Raw genomic sequence first — 12922 nt, forward strand, 5'->3', positions numbered from 1 at the left:
CCCAAGCTATGATCTGTTCAAAAGCAGCTTTCCCAAAGCCTTGGCACCTTTGCCTGTGCCCTGTGAGGAGTTCTGGGCACCAGGCTCTTTGGGCACTCCAGGGATGCTGCTTTTACAGATGGGCTTTTAAATAGCTGAGCTTTGCCACGGTGCCTGTGGTTTGTTCTATTCTTTTATACTTTAAATCTGTAATTGGATTTTTGCAGTGGATCGCTGCTGTAATTAAAAGTAAATTCTCAGTGCGGTGGATGGTGCCCTGGCACTTCTCCCTCCTTCCAGACTGCCCAGCGCAGGGTTTTGAGGTAGTCCTGTTATTTCTGCTTTATGGCACTGCTGTCTCACACAGAGAGATCCGCCTGCAGCAAATCAAGACTTTTTTAGCAGAGTTCATTTTCCCTTGTCCAGGATGACACCAGCCCCTCAGAGAGGTGCCCAGTGAGCAGGGGACAGTGCACAGGTCCCTCTGCAGCCTGGGCTCCCTGGCAGACCCCTGTGCCCTGGGCAGGTTCCCACCAGGACAATCAGGAGCAGCTCTGGTTCCACTGCTGGGGCAGGAAAACCTCCCCTGCTCCAGTGCCATTTTCTGTGTCCCCGTGTGTGCTCTGGTTCTTGCCTCTTGTCCCCGCAGCTGGGCTGGGAAATGTGTCCCACAGCACCTGCAGATTCTTCTCAAACGCACATTGCTTGAAGTCAGTCAGGAATAAACTCACCTGGGCAGAGATTTTTTGCCTGCCCCTGTTTTAGGATGCTTTTTCCTCCCAAGATGTGACGGTGGCCACAGTGTCTGGAGTTTATGGTCTGGCAGAAACCCCTCCTGCCCTCTCCTGGTGACCCCCAGAGACAGACAGAGCCCTTTCTTCCCCTGCTGCCTCTCCTCCCCTCCTGCCCTCACCGGCAGGAGCTCCACAATTCATCACGCAATGAGCTGCTCTTGCAAAAAAACCGGGTGAGGAAAACCCCTCCTGTTCTGGGCCCTTGCACAGCTCCTCAGAGCCCGAATCTGCCCAGCAAATTGACTTTGGGACAAAGCTTTCCAGCAGACTGCCGTGGCAGAGCCCGTGCTGGCCCTGTGGCCGCGGTGTCCAGCTTTGGGCTGGCAGGAGGAGCACTCCTGGGCTTTGGGACAGCCTCACACAGCCCCCGGGGCTGGCAGCAGCTGGGCTGGGGACTCACTGTCTTTGGGAGTTAATCCCCCGTTGGAATTCCTCAGCTCCGTGTCTGTGCTGTGTTTGAGTTTCCTGAGATGTGCTGGGATCCCACCAAGGGCATTCTCCAGAGCTCTCTGCTCTGCCGGCCTTTGCTGGGGCTGTTTACAGAAAAGAGACGCTGTGTGGTGATAACTCGGGGTCTTTGTGCTTGCAGAGATAGAGCACTCCTCAGAACAGCTGCTTTCCCCTCTGATTTCAGAGGTACTAAACAAATCCATCTGATTTACCCGAAGTTCCCTGAGCGGCGAGCTTTCGGTCCAGACCTGCTTTGTGAGAAATCCAAATGTAGATCTCTCTTCTGCTTCTAAATGTATATTTTCTTAAAATAGGCCCCTGGTCTCCTGGGCTCAAACAAAAGTGCCTTCAGCTCCTTTATAGATGGTGCCATGAGGGGTGTGAATGAGCCTGGGGCCGGTGCAGAGCAGCTTTGTTGGCCAGTTTGGCAAAAGGCTTGGGGTTTTTTGCCAAGGCAAACAGCAGTCTGAATTCTGTGTCTCACATGCAGGATAAAGGGGGAGCTGTATTCTCTTTTCAGAGCTGCAGGAGTGCCCTGCCTTGGGCTCCAGGGCAGCATCCACTCTGGTGACTGCTCTGGGCAGGGCTCACAGGGGCTCCTGGAGCAGGGGGACAAAACCTACAGGGAGAGCAGAAAAGGAAAGTGGCTTTTATTTTGGAGTGACCCTGTGCCAGTCCTGCTCCTGCAGCTGCAGCCTGAGGTGGGGAGGCAGTTCCTGCAGGACCCTCAGGCAGTGATCCCTCGGTGCAGCCCTGTGCTCTCACTGCTGCTGAGCCCAGCTGGATAAACCTGGAGGCTGCAAAGGGTTGGGTGGGACCCAGGAGCCACCCCTGTGCCAAATCCCCTGGGCATTTCCCCCTGGGCTCCATGGGGGCAAGAACAATCTCATTATTAACAGCAGTTCCAGTCCACTTGACTGGGATTTGCTTTTTGAGGGGGTGTTACTGTAATCCTGGATTCACAGGCTGGGCAGTGGGGCTCCGGCAGCGAATTCCACCCCCGTTTCTGCTCTGGGGGTGTTGATCCATGGGGTGGCTGGACAGGGGGGGAGTGATTGGGGCACAGGGTGGGGACAGCAAAGGTGATCAGACTTGGGGCTCAGTTTATTTTTATTTTCAAAGGGAGTTTTTCAGTCCTGAAAAGCTGCTGCTGGCTAATCCTGTGCGGGCATGTGGATGTTGGCTGGGAGATGTGGACAGGAAATGTGGAGCCACTCTTTCTCTCAGCTCAGCCACAGCCACCCCCGTGGCTGCATTTTCTCCAAGCCGAAGGTTAAACAGTGACATTCCTGCACGGGTTTCACCTATGGAGGCTTGATGTCAATGGTTTCAGGAAGTGACTGGACAAACCGAGGAAAAGGCAGGGACAATTCATGAGCACAGTGTGCCTGCAGAGTCTGCAGTGTGACAGAGCCCAGCCGGGGCTGATTCCCCTGGTGTGGGGCAGCCCACTCCATCCATCCCTCCCTCCCTCCATCCCTCTGGACCATCCCCTGCTGCCTCCTGTGTCAGTGCTGGGAGAGGTGGACCCCCGGAGCTGTCCCACTGAGGGGTTTGTTTGCTGGAGGAGTGTGAGGAGATGATGGACGGGGCCCAAGGAGCTCAGAGCCCATTTCTGCTGTCCCCTCTGCTCTCTCAGTCGTTCCTTGCAGGACTTTTGTGCTGGTCTGGAGCCAGCTGAGGAGCTGCATCCTGCTGGAGGCCTTCGGGAATTGCCAAAGGGGCAAAGCAGATTTGGTTTGTTCTCGTTCCTTTCCTAGAAGTGTCCTTTTGCACTGCTGCATCACGGTATCAAAAGCTAAAACTGGAAGCTCTGAGGAGTGGATGCCTGTGACTTTTGTTGAGACCACCACGGGTGGGAGCAGTTTGCTGTCATCAGCAAACACAGCAGGTTTTGGCTGAAAGGCTGCTGCTGGAGTCCCCGTTTCTTCCTGCCCGTGGGTCAGTGCGGGTGTTTGCTGTGGGCTGCGATGGAGCCCAGGGGGTGACACTGTCCCTCAGCCCCTTAACCGGGCTGGGGCAGCTCGCAGAGCGTTTTCTGTGCTCAGGAGGGGCAGGGTGCTGCCCTGCAGGACTGTCCCTGGGCAGGCCACAGAGGGCTGGGGCTCTGCTCCTCAGCCTTTGCAGCTGCTTAGTCCTATTGCCACTCGGGTCTCCTGCAATGAACAGCAGAACTCAGCTGGTTTTATCCTGCTCTTTGCTTGTTCTAGTCAATCACCGAGGCTGCACGTTTGTTGCAAACAATTTACTTTTTTTGTTTTTTTTCCAAAATGCCCGTATTCGAGTGGAAAAACAAACTTTTGGCACCACAAGGCATCTCAGTAAGCAACAAAAAGTAACAGATATAGAAACCAAACTTGCTCCGCTTAACTTGAAATGTGTTTTCCATCTCCTGGTCAGCTGAGCCGCGTCCCGGGGGTGGTTCGGGAGACTTTCCTTAGACTGCTTTGCGGAGGAGTTGAGCAGCTAATGGCAGAGGTGGAGTAGGTCATTAGGAAGTCTTTGGAGCGGCACTTGGCAAAGCCCCGCAGGGCACAGCCGGTGTCCTCTGGGGCTGGAACTGGCTCATCCCTGTCGGTGCGAACCGCAGAACCTGCCAAGGAGTGCTGCACGGGCGGCTTCTGCCAGCCAAAGAGCTGGTTATTAATAGGTGAAGGCTAATGAGGGGGTTTATTGGTTTTTCCAGGTGCTGTGAGCTCTGCAGGAGGGGAATTGGCACGTCTCCTCCATTACATGTGCTGGATTTCCTTCCTCTGTGGTTCTGTGTCACTGCCTGGCCAGCACCAGTCAGAGCAGAACGCTTCAGCCTTTGGGGCCACTGGGCTCCTCTTCCAAAGCCTCTGGCACCGGTTTCTGTCTAAAGGCATTGAGAATTGTGTGTAAAACCCGGAGCCTTTCTGCCTGGGTCTTTCCCTGCTGCAGCAATCAAAGACTCCGGCTAGAGACGCAGTTTCTGTTTAATTTTATTCTGTTTTGCTGACTAAACATCCCCGTTCAATCCTACCAGCAGCTCCCTCTGACACTGGGGTTTGACCTTTGCTTTCCCCGCAGCCCCTTTGACACCGAGAGCCTCTTTCTGTCCCCTGGAAGCACTGCCAAGTTCTCCGTGGGCAGCAGGAAGAGCTCCTTGTACAACTGGACCCCCCCAAACACACCCAGCTTCAGAGAGAGGTATTACCTGGTGAGTACAGGAGGGCACAGGGAGAGCACGGCCCTGGGCTCGGCTTTGGGCAGGATCAGACTGCTCAGAGGGCTCGGAAATGGGAAAACAGCGCTCTGCTGCCTTTAGCTCGGGCTTCTGTAAAATTTCTCTCGTAACCCCTACTCTTTGGAGTTCGGTTTCAGGTTTAGTAAAACATTTTTTTTAAAACCCCTGGACAGAACTCGGCTCAGCACAGGGAGGGTCGGGCTGTGGGTGTTTGGAATCAAAGTGGGAGCTGTGGCAGCCCTGTCCCCTGTCCCTTGTCCCCAGTCCCCTGTCCCCTGTCCCCGTCCCGGTGGGCTCTGAGCCGGGACCCCGTTTCAGTCGGTCCTGCAGCAGAGGGAGGAGAATCAGCCCCCCAGCATCCTGAGCTACCTGGCGGCCTGTGAGCTGGCCGTCCCCGCCGAGAGCAGCGAGGGGGACTCCTTCAGCTCCGAGGAGCAGAGGGGGCCGGATTCCCGGAGCGCGACCCCGGCCCCGGAGCGCCGACCGCCGCTCATCATCCGAGAGACGGCGGCGGAGGAGCCGCATGCCCCCGCTCCCGCGGCCGCCAGCACTCTGGACATCCTGAGGAAGAGCCCGGCCCCGGGGGCATCCCCCAGCCCCTCCGGCCGCCACAAAGGCGCCGGAGGCTCCTTCAGCCGGGCCCGGCACCGCCGCCTGGCAGAGCCGGAAAGCGGCGGCCGGAGAGGCTGGAAGGAGCCCAGGGCCAAGGGCGTGGACGGGAGCCTGCAGGAGGTGTTAACGCTGCTGAAAGGCTGCGGGCAGCCGCCAGCGCAGCTGGACAAGCTGGAGAGCCAGGTGTCATCCCTGCGGGACAAGCTGAAGGTAGGGCGGGTCCCCTCTGGGGACAGGGCGGGTCCCCTCTGGGGACAGCTCCGCTGTGCCAGCCCTGCCCGAGCCCCGGCCCCGCTCCGCGCTCCCTCAGTCCCGCCGGGGATCCGCCACACGGCGGGCTTCGGCCACCAGAGGTCAGGCCGGGATGGGGAACGGAACGGGAGAGAGCGGGATGGGGAAGGGACAGGAACAGGGAATAGAGAGAGGATGGGGAAGGAACAGGGAATAGAGAGAGAATGGGGAAGGAACAGGAATGGGGAGGGGATGGGGAAAGAACGGGAGTGGGGAGAGGACGGGGAAGGAACAGGGCACAGAACCGAGGATGGGGAAGGAAGCAGGCACGGAACCGGGGAAAGAAGCAGGGAAGGAGCTCCGGGCTGAGCAGAACCCGGGCTCTGTGTCTGCCCCTTTGCCTCGCACGGCTCTCGGGGTGTTTCTCCAGCCCGGTGTCGCTGGAGGTCTGCAGCAGCCCAGCACACCGCGGCTGTCCCCAGCGCTCACTGGGCTGGTCTCTGTCTGGGGAAGGGCAGGAGGGGCTGGAGTGAGGGTTTGGGAGCAGAAACACCAGGGCTGGGGATGGGGGAGCCAGAACTGGTGATAACACAACTGCCCTGGCCTCCTGCTCCACTGAAACCCCTGGAAAACCAGAATTTAAGACCCAAACCAAGTTCCCTCAGAGCAGCTTTCCAAGGGGGACAAAGGTCCATGGAACCCACCGTTAATCTGGAGCTCTGGGTGCTGTCCCCAAGGCTGGTGCTTTGAGCTCTGGAACAGGGAATGACTGAGAACTCTGTTGGTGACAGAGGACACAGAGAATATCAGCCCTCACCAGCCTTAGCAGGCATCGAGATACAGGGGGATCCACAGAGATTAAAATATTAAAACACATTTTGAATTTAACTAGCAACATTATTTTAGAGGTCAGAGTGCTGCACCAAGAGCACACTTCCCCGAGGTGTTAAGAATGAAACCAAAAAAGCAGAGTGATTTATTATTACAGCAAAGAAGAACTGCAAAATGGCTGGCCAGGTACAAATCACAGTAATTGTGCTCCCATTTCATCAACAGCTAAAGACACTCCACAAGCATTCCTCCATGGAGAGTTTAATGGTGGAGACAGTGCTGGAGAGTTTTGATTTCCTGAACGCTGACTGCAGCGCTGACGAGCTGTCCTTGTTCGGGAGCATCAGGACAGGCAGTGTCAGGTTTGTGCTGCAGCTCCTCGTGGGGACAGCCAGAGGGGGCCCACAGCAGCCACGCTGGGCTGGCAAACAGCTGGGCTGGCAAATTCAGGGCAGAAACGTCTCCCCGCGGGTTTGGAGAGTGTTATAAATACAGCTAAAGAAAATGCTGCTCTCTGTTCAATGCCACCTGGTTTCTTTCACAGTTCCCTGTTGAGAATCTTCGATTCTATTTAGTGATGAGACGTGTAACTCTCTTTTCCCCTCGTCTCACCAGCACATACAATGGCAATGGGCTCCAGTCCCTGAGCTGTGACACCAGAGCAGAGGCACAAGATGTCACCACCGGGGATGACAACCTGGACACGCTGCTGATAACACACCTGAGGCTGTGCAAAGGTCTCCTGCAGGTACAGAGCAGCCTGGGGCGTTCCAGGGCACTGGCTGTCACTGTTGATCCTGATTACAGGAGGGTTTGATATGTTTTGTTTGTTTTATAACAGCAGAGAGGCTCAGGATGGAAACGGGGTGCATTAATGCAGGGTACACGTGTGGCACACGAAACTCTGCTGCCTCTTCTCAGCCTCTGGGCTTTGCTGCAGCCGTAAGCACAACCTCTGTGCCCCGAGCAGGCTGCAAATGCACGGGTTTGGCTTGGAAATGTTTAATGAGTGCAAAACTGCTCCAACAGGGAGCAGGTGTAGTGTCTGATGGCGAGGGGCCGCCTGAGAGCACGGGGCTTTTCTCACTTGTCTGAAAAGTTGGATTCTAAGAAACAAACGCTCATTTAGCTGGAGCTTGAGCCCGCCCTTGTTTCAGCTCCTGAGCTCTGTCTGTTGCATTTCAGAAACTGAGGACACCGAATGTGGCCCCGGTGGTGCAGGAGAGCCTTCTGGAGGAAGTGTCAGAGCAGACTCGAGTCCTGGGGGATGTCCTGGATCTGTCTGTTGACAAAAGTGAGTACCTGCCTTGCTGCAAGGCATGCAGAGATGGGAGAGCTGCACCCCTGGGGTGTCTGCTCCAGCCTCCCCAGGGCCTGGGGGTTCATTTAAACCCCTTGCAAACACTGATGTCATTAAACCAGCTCTTTTAGTGGGTTCTTAGGAAAAACAGGACTCATTCTTTGGTCCGTTTTTTTCTTCTACACAATAAGGAAAAAAATTTGTAGAGGTTGGTCTCAGAGTAGCTGAACTGGTGTGTGTTAAACAGGGTGTTGTGGATGGCGCAGTCTGCAGCCAAAGAGCAGCCTTAACAAAATCCTCCTTTCTACCTGTGCTTTTCCTTGGTTAGGGAGCAGCCCCAGTGCTGTGCCCGCTCGCCAGAACAGTTTGGTGGGCACAGAATTCTACCTCAGGTCTTCCCACGGCTGGAATCTTCCCTTGGCTGTTGGACATGACAAAATGATAAAGCACAATGAGAGGCTTGGGAGGCTTTTGTTCTCATCTTGGTAAATACAGCAGCAAGAATGCCAGTTTCAGCTGGAAGCATTTGCTGGTGGATTTTATCCTGGAGGATGTGAGAATAAACTGAATGAACTGTTCCCTGGAGCAGGGACAGGGGAAGTGTGGGAGTCAGAAATGCAGGAGCTCAGTGCCTGGAGGTGAGAGTGAAGGGTCCCAGTGAGGAACCACAGGGTATTTATTGCTGCACCTGCCCTTGTGAAGGGTTTGAGAGGGCCCAGAGCTCTGCCCTGGGCAAGGAACACGAGGCAGGATCCCCAAAACCCTCAGCAGTGGCACCTCCTTGGCTGACAGAAGGGTAACCTTTAACTCCCAGGATGTTCTGGAGCTGGCTGAGGGGCTGGGGTGAGGGAACACGAGGCACAAGAGCTGCTGATGGCAGTTCAGGGGCTCAGCCCAAGCGTGGGGAGGTCAGTGCTTGCTGGGGTGAACATCTGGGCAGCAAATGTCCCGTGTTTAACAAAACCATCTCCAATGCAAATACAATTGAATGCTGCCCCATGTCCAGACAGCTCATCTGCTGCCTGATCTCTCATGGGAAATCCCAAATCTGCCAGAGCTCGCTGACTTTTTAAAATGGTGGGTTTCAGTTATTCAGAAGACTAAGAAGAAGAAGCAATATCTGAAGATCTGGAGTGATCTGGCAGAGCCTGGCAGCAGCATCTTGGTGACCTCAGCAGAAAGGTTCCGTCACGGCCTCAAATACACCATGATGCTCAAGGTGAAGGAGAAGTACCCCAGCCACCTGGAGACAGGTACAGGAGCACCTTCATTTCAGTGTGGGGCTGAAAATTCTCCCTGTGTGTTTAATAAACCCCAACCCTCTGGTGGCTGTCAGCAGGTTCCACCTCGCCAACCCGCTGTTTTCTGTCGGTGCCCTCCCCTCTGTTCCCTGCAGTGCTGCAGAGGCTGCTGGAGCAGATCCTCACCTGCGACGGGCTGCTGCCCCCCTCAGCCCTGCACACGGAGCCGGTGACTGTGTTCCAGTTCTGCCGTTACCTGGAGAGGCACCACATCGGCAGCCTGGAGAAACACCTGGCCAAGCTGGCCAAGGAAGGTGAGGGCAGAGCCGGGCTCGTCCCGCGGGGCTGCTGCAGACACAGCTCCGGGGCAGGAGACGCCCCTGCACTCACAACTGCTTTCCGTCTTTATTCCCCTCATGACCACGGGGTTTTAATGAGAACAGGAAAAGCCTGCTTGACTCCCGTGTGTGAGCGTGGGCAAACCAGCCCCCTGTGAAGGGTGGCCTTATCCCGAGTGCCCTGGGAAGGGGGTTTTTGGATACTCGGAAGGTGCAGCAGACACAAGGAGCAGCCTGCAGCTGATGCCAAGGGCTGAGCGCAGTCTGTGGCCTGTGGTCACTGCAGCAGCTGGGCTCGGGCACAGAAAAGAGCAGTAACATTGCAGAGGTGACCGAGGTGCGTTTTGTAGCCTGAGGAAGGCAGCGCCTCACCGGAGTCCTGGCCAGCGTGTCAAAGTACTTCAGAACTTTATATTACAAAAGAGTTTTATTTAAAAATACTGCTGGTACTGACTGCATCTCCAGGTCTGTGTGGATGCGGAGGACCCGTGGAAGGGGCTGACACCTTGAGCATTGCTCTGCTGTCCCAGCCCGGGCACGGGGACAGTGACAGCGACAGGCGACGAGGCAGGGTGGGCGCAGGGCTCGTCCTGCTCTGCTCCTGCCACACTCGGGCTGTCCCCGGCCGGGGGAGCAGCCGAGGGCACCGGGCTGGGGGGCTGTGTGTCTGTCCCCCGGTGTGTCCCCCGGTGTCTGTCCCCGGCTGAGCCGCTCCCTGCCCCGCAGTGATGCTGATCGAGGAGCTGCAGTGCCCCGGGAGGCTGAAGACGCTGAAGAGGCTGAAGGGGAAGAGGCTGAGCCGGCTGCAGCCGCTGCCGCGGACGCTGCGGCTGCTCGGGCTGCTGCAGCTGGACGACAACCACCGAGTGAGCAAAGCGGCCACGGCGTGCCTGGCCCGGGCCGGCGGCGGCCAGCTCCGAGCGCGGGTGAGCTGGGGACAGCGGGGACAGCGGGGAGCTTAGGGACACTGGGGACAGCGGGGAGGTCCAGGGACACTGGGGACAGCGGGGACCACCGGGGACCTTAGAGACACTGGGGACAGCGGGGAGCTCCAGGGACAGCGGGGACAGCCGGGGAGCTTAGAGACACTGGGGACACCGGGGAGCTGGGGGACACTGGGGACAAACCGGGGAGCTCCAGGGACAGCGGGGAGCTGGGGGACACCGGGGAGCTCAGACACACCCGGGACACTGGGGAGCTCAGGGACAATGGGGACAACCGGGGACCTTAGAGACACTGGGGACAGCGGGGAGCTCCGGGGACACCGGGGAGCTGGGGGACACTGGGGACAAACCGGGGAGCTCCAGGGACAGCGGGGAGCTGGGGGACACCGGGGCCAGCAGAGAGCTCAGGTACAACGAGGACACTGGGGACACCGGGGACACCCGGGAGCTCAGGAGCTTCCCCCAGAAGTACCCCGCTTTCCTCACCTCGTTCTAGCCGGGAACAAGCCCCTGAACCCCGCAGTGCTCGGGGGATTTGTCCCTGCCCTGTTCCATCTCACGGGGGTAAAACTGCTTCTGTCACTCGGCTTTGGTTGCTTGATCACACTCCCGAATTTGTGTTCTCCTGTTTCCCTCCAGGCTGTGCTGTTTTACACCGACGTTTTAGCCGACTGTGATGCCAGGCTGCAGCAGGCTGCGTGTCTGGCCCTGAAGAACCTCAGGGTGAGCGTCCCCATCCCCCGGGTGTCCCCATCCCCCGGGTGTCCCCATCCCCCGGGTGTCCCCATCCCCCGGGTGTCCCCATCCCCCGGGTGTCCCCATCCCCCGGGTGTCCCCATCCCCCGGGTGTCCCCATCCCCGGGTGTCCCCATCCCCGGGTGTCCCCATCCCCCGGGTGTCCCCGGCCCCGGGTGTCCCCATCCCCGGGTGTCGGGGCGGTGTGTCCGTGTTTGCTCGGGGAAAACTCCCACCGAGCCGCTGCAAGGCTGCTGAGCCGAGCTCTGCTTCCCTCCAACAGGCCGTGGAGAGCATCGAGCAGGTCGCCCACCTTTGCCAGTCTGAAACGGAGGAAGTCAGGAACGCAGCCAGAGAAACCACCCTGTCCTTCGGTAAGGCTTTTGTGCGGCTTTCAGGTGGTGTGAAAGGATCGTGTGGAATAGTGCAGCACCAGCAGGGGCCTCAGGATCAGCCCCAACACATCCAGGACAAGGGGAATGTTTCAGGAACAGCTGTTTCATAGCAGGAAGATAAACTTTGCATCCCACATAACAGCCAAGGGCCCCTGGTGAAGTTTCTAGAACCCGACCAAGGAGATCCTGAAGGATTCAGTGCTTTAGGAGCCCCTGAACCTTTTGAAAAGCTCACAGATAAGGATGGATGGTTTTATGCTGGTTCATTACTTATTACTTCACTGCAATCCAAGCAGATTGACAGTGGAGGTGACCTGATCAAACATCAGTGCTCCCCATCTCCTGCTGCCCACTGTTTGTGCTTTTCCTGGGGCCCAGCAGCTGGAATGCAGCCAGAGCACGGCCAGGTCATGCAGGAGAGGATCATTTCCCTGTTCTGTTCTTCCAAAGCCCACTCTGAGCCAGGCTTAGCTCTGGGGATGTCCAGCCTTGCCCAGAACACTCAGGCTCACATGCAGGACAGCTTTCCCAGCTTTACTCATGGAAATCATTGCAGGCCTGATTTTCCATGGTGGCTTCTACCTGGTTTTGGAAAACTCTTCCCTGAGGGAATGTGTTTGTCACTCTTGAGTCCTTCCTTCCAAGCAGGGCTGTGACAGGAGTGTCCCAGAGGGCTCCTCAGGGTGTTCCTGCCTGTCCTCAGCAGGGGCTGTTTTCTCTCCCCACAGGGGAACGGGGCAGACAAGCCTTTGAGAAGATGGACAGGATCTGCTGTGAGCTCAGAGAAACAGCTCAGGAGGCTGAGATTGAAATCACCGTGTTCTAGCAGGGGAATGTGAGGAGCTGGATGCCACTGTCCTCACAGCCACACCTGAGGGTTTGGGTTTGTGTGGTTTCCTTCTGTTCTGTCCTGTCCCTGCCGCCTCCTGCCCCAGGACAGGTTTCTTTCCAAAGGGGACACTCTCATCTCCAGGATGCAGCCTGGAATGGATTTTCTCAGCCTCTCAGCACATGAGGAGACATCAAGTGCTGGACAGTGAAAACTGGCATCTCTCAGAATGTGGATCCAGGTCTCAACTGGAGTTAAAATCTCCATCTTGCTGGACTTAGCCCCAACTCTGTCCAGCATCATCTCTTTTCCCAGGAAGTGATTTATTCATTTGGCATTCCCCAAGGAGAGAAACGATCACTCTCCCAGTCCATCAACTGCCCTGGCAGTAGAACAGATTCAGCATCGTTGCTTGGTGCATTTCTTTGCTTGGGCAATTTAGCTGCAGAAGGAAAACCTGGTACTCCCTAAGTGACTTTCTAATTGTTGCAGCTCAGGCCAGGACCTGCCAGGCTCTGGAAGGGAGGTGTGGGCCAGCAGCAGGGGCTGAGGGCATTTGCCATGGGCAGATCTGACTGAGGGAAGGACAGCTTTGCTTGTTTGAAAATTGTGAATTCAGTGATAGCCCAAGCCTTGTCCTCCTCACCCAGCCCTGGCTGGCAGGGTGACCCTGGGGAGCAGCCTGGCCTCAGGGACAATACTTGAAAGGGTTGGGCTTGTGTGTACATATTTATATATATATATATATATATACACACATCACACTTTTCTATTTGGTATTTATTTGTTGGATTTCATACTGTTTTCTAAAGTTCTAATAAACCGTTTGAGACAAGTTCCTGGGAGTGTTTCCTGCTGCTGTGCTGCCAGCCCTGGGGCAGGTAAAAGGCACTAAAGCCCTGCAGGAGAGGGCCCTGCTCTGCCCTGTCTGTTCCACTTCACTGATCTCTCTTCAGTTGTAGGTTTCCTCAAAAAGATAAAGCAAAGGTAAGTACTGGAATTCAAACACCAGGATGCGCAGGCTGCAGCTGCAAA

At 56.6% G+C, this 12922-nt stretch overlaps 1 protein-coding gene across 7 annotated transcripts in view; it reads left to right on the forward strand.

Annotated features, from left to right (window-relative positions):
• Positions 1-12722, forward strand: part of RIPOR3 (RIPOR family member 3) — a 44311-nt gene extending 31589 nt beyond the window's left edge. For 6 of the 7 annotated variants that reach the window (XM_066330992.1, XM_066330997.1, XM_066330994.1 and 3 more), the window contains 11 exons: positions 4275-4404; positions 4750-5253; positions 6331-6467; positions 6718-6853; positions 7291-7399; positions 8494-8658; positions 8802-8960; positions 9711-9910; positions 10568-10651; positions 10947-11037; positions 11787-12722. In XM_066330992.1, coding sequence (XP_066187089.1) covers positions 4275-4404; positions 4750-5253; positions 6331-6467; positions 6718-6853; positions 7291-7399; positions 8494-8658; positions 8802-8960; positions 9711-9910; positions 10568-10651; positions 10947-11037; positions 11787-11884 — 1813 coding nt within the window. In that variant the 3' untranslated portion in view covers positions 11885-12722. The remainder of the gene's footprint in view (positions 1-4274; positions 4405-4749; positions 5254-6330; positions 6468-6717; positions 6854-7290; positions 7400-8493; positions 8659-8801; positions 8961-9710; positions 9911-10567; positions 10652-10946; positions 11038-11786) is intronic. The other variant, XM_066330996.1, reaches the window with a different exon arrangement.
• Positions 12723-12922: the final 200 nt, after the last annotated feature.

The sequence above is a fragment of the Sylvia atricapilla genome, chromosome 16 (genome assembly GCF_009819655.1).
Source record: "Sylvia atricapilla isolate bSylAtr1 chromosome 16, bSylAtr1.pri, whole genome shotgun sequence".
Lineage (NCBI taxonomy): Eukaryota > Metazoa > Chordata > Aves > Passeriformes > Sylviidae > Sylvia > Sylvia atricapilla.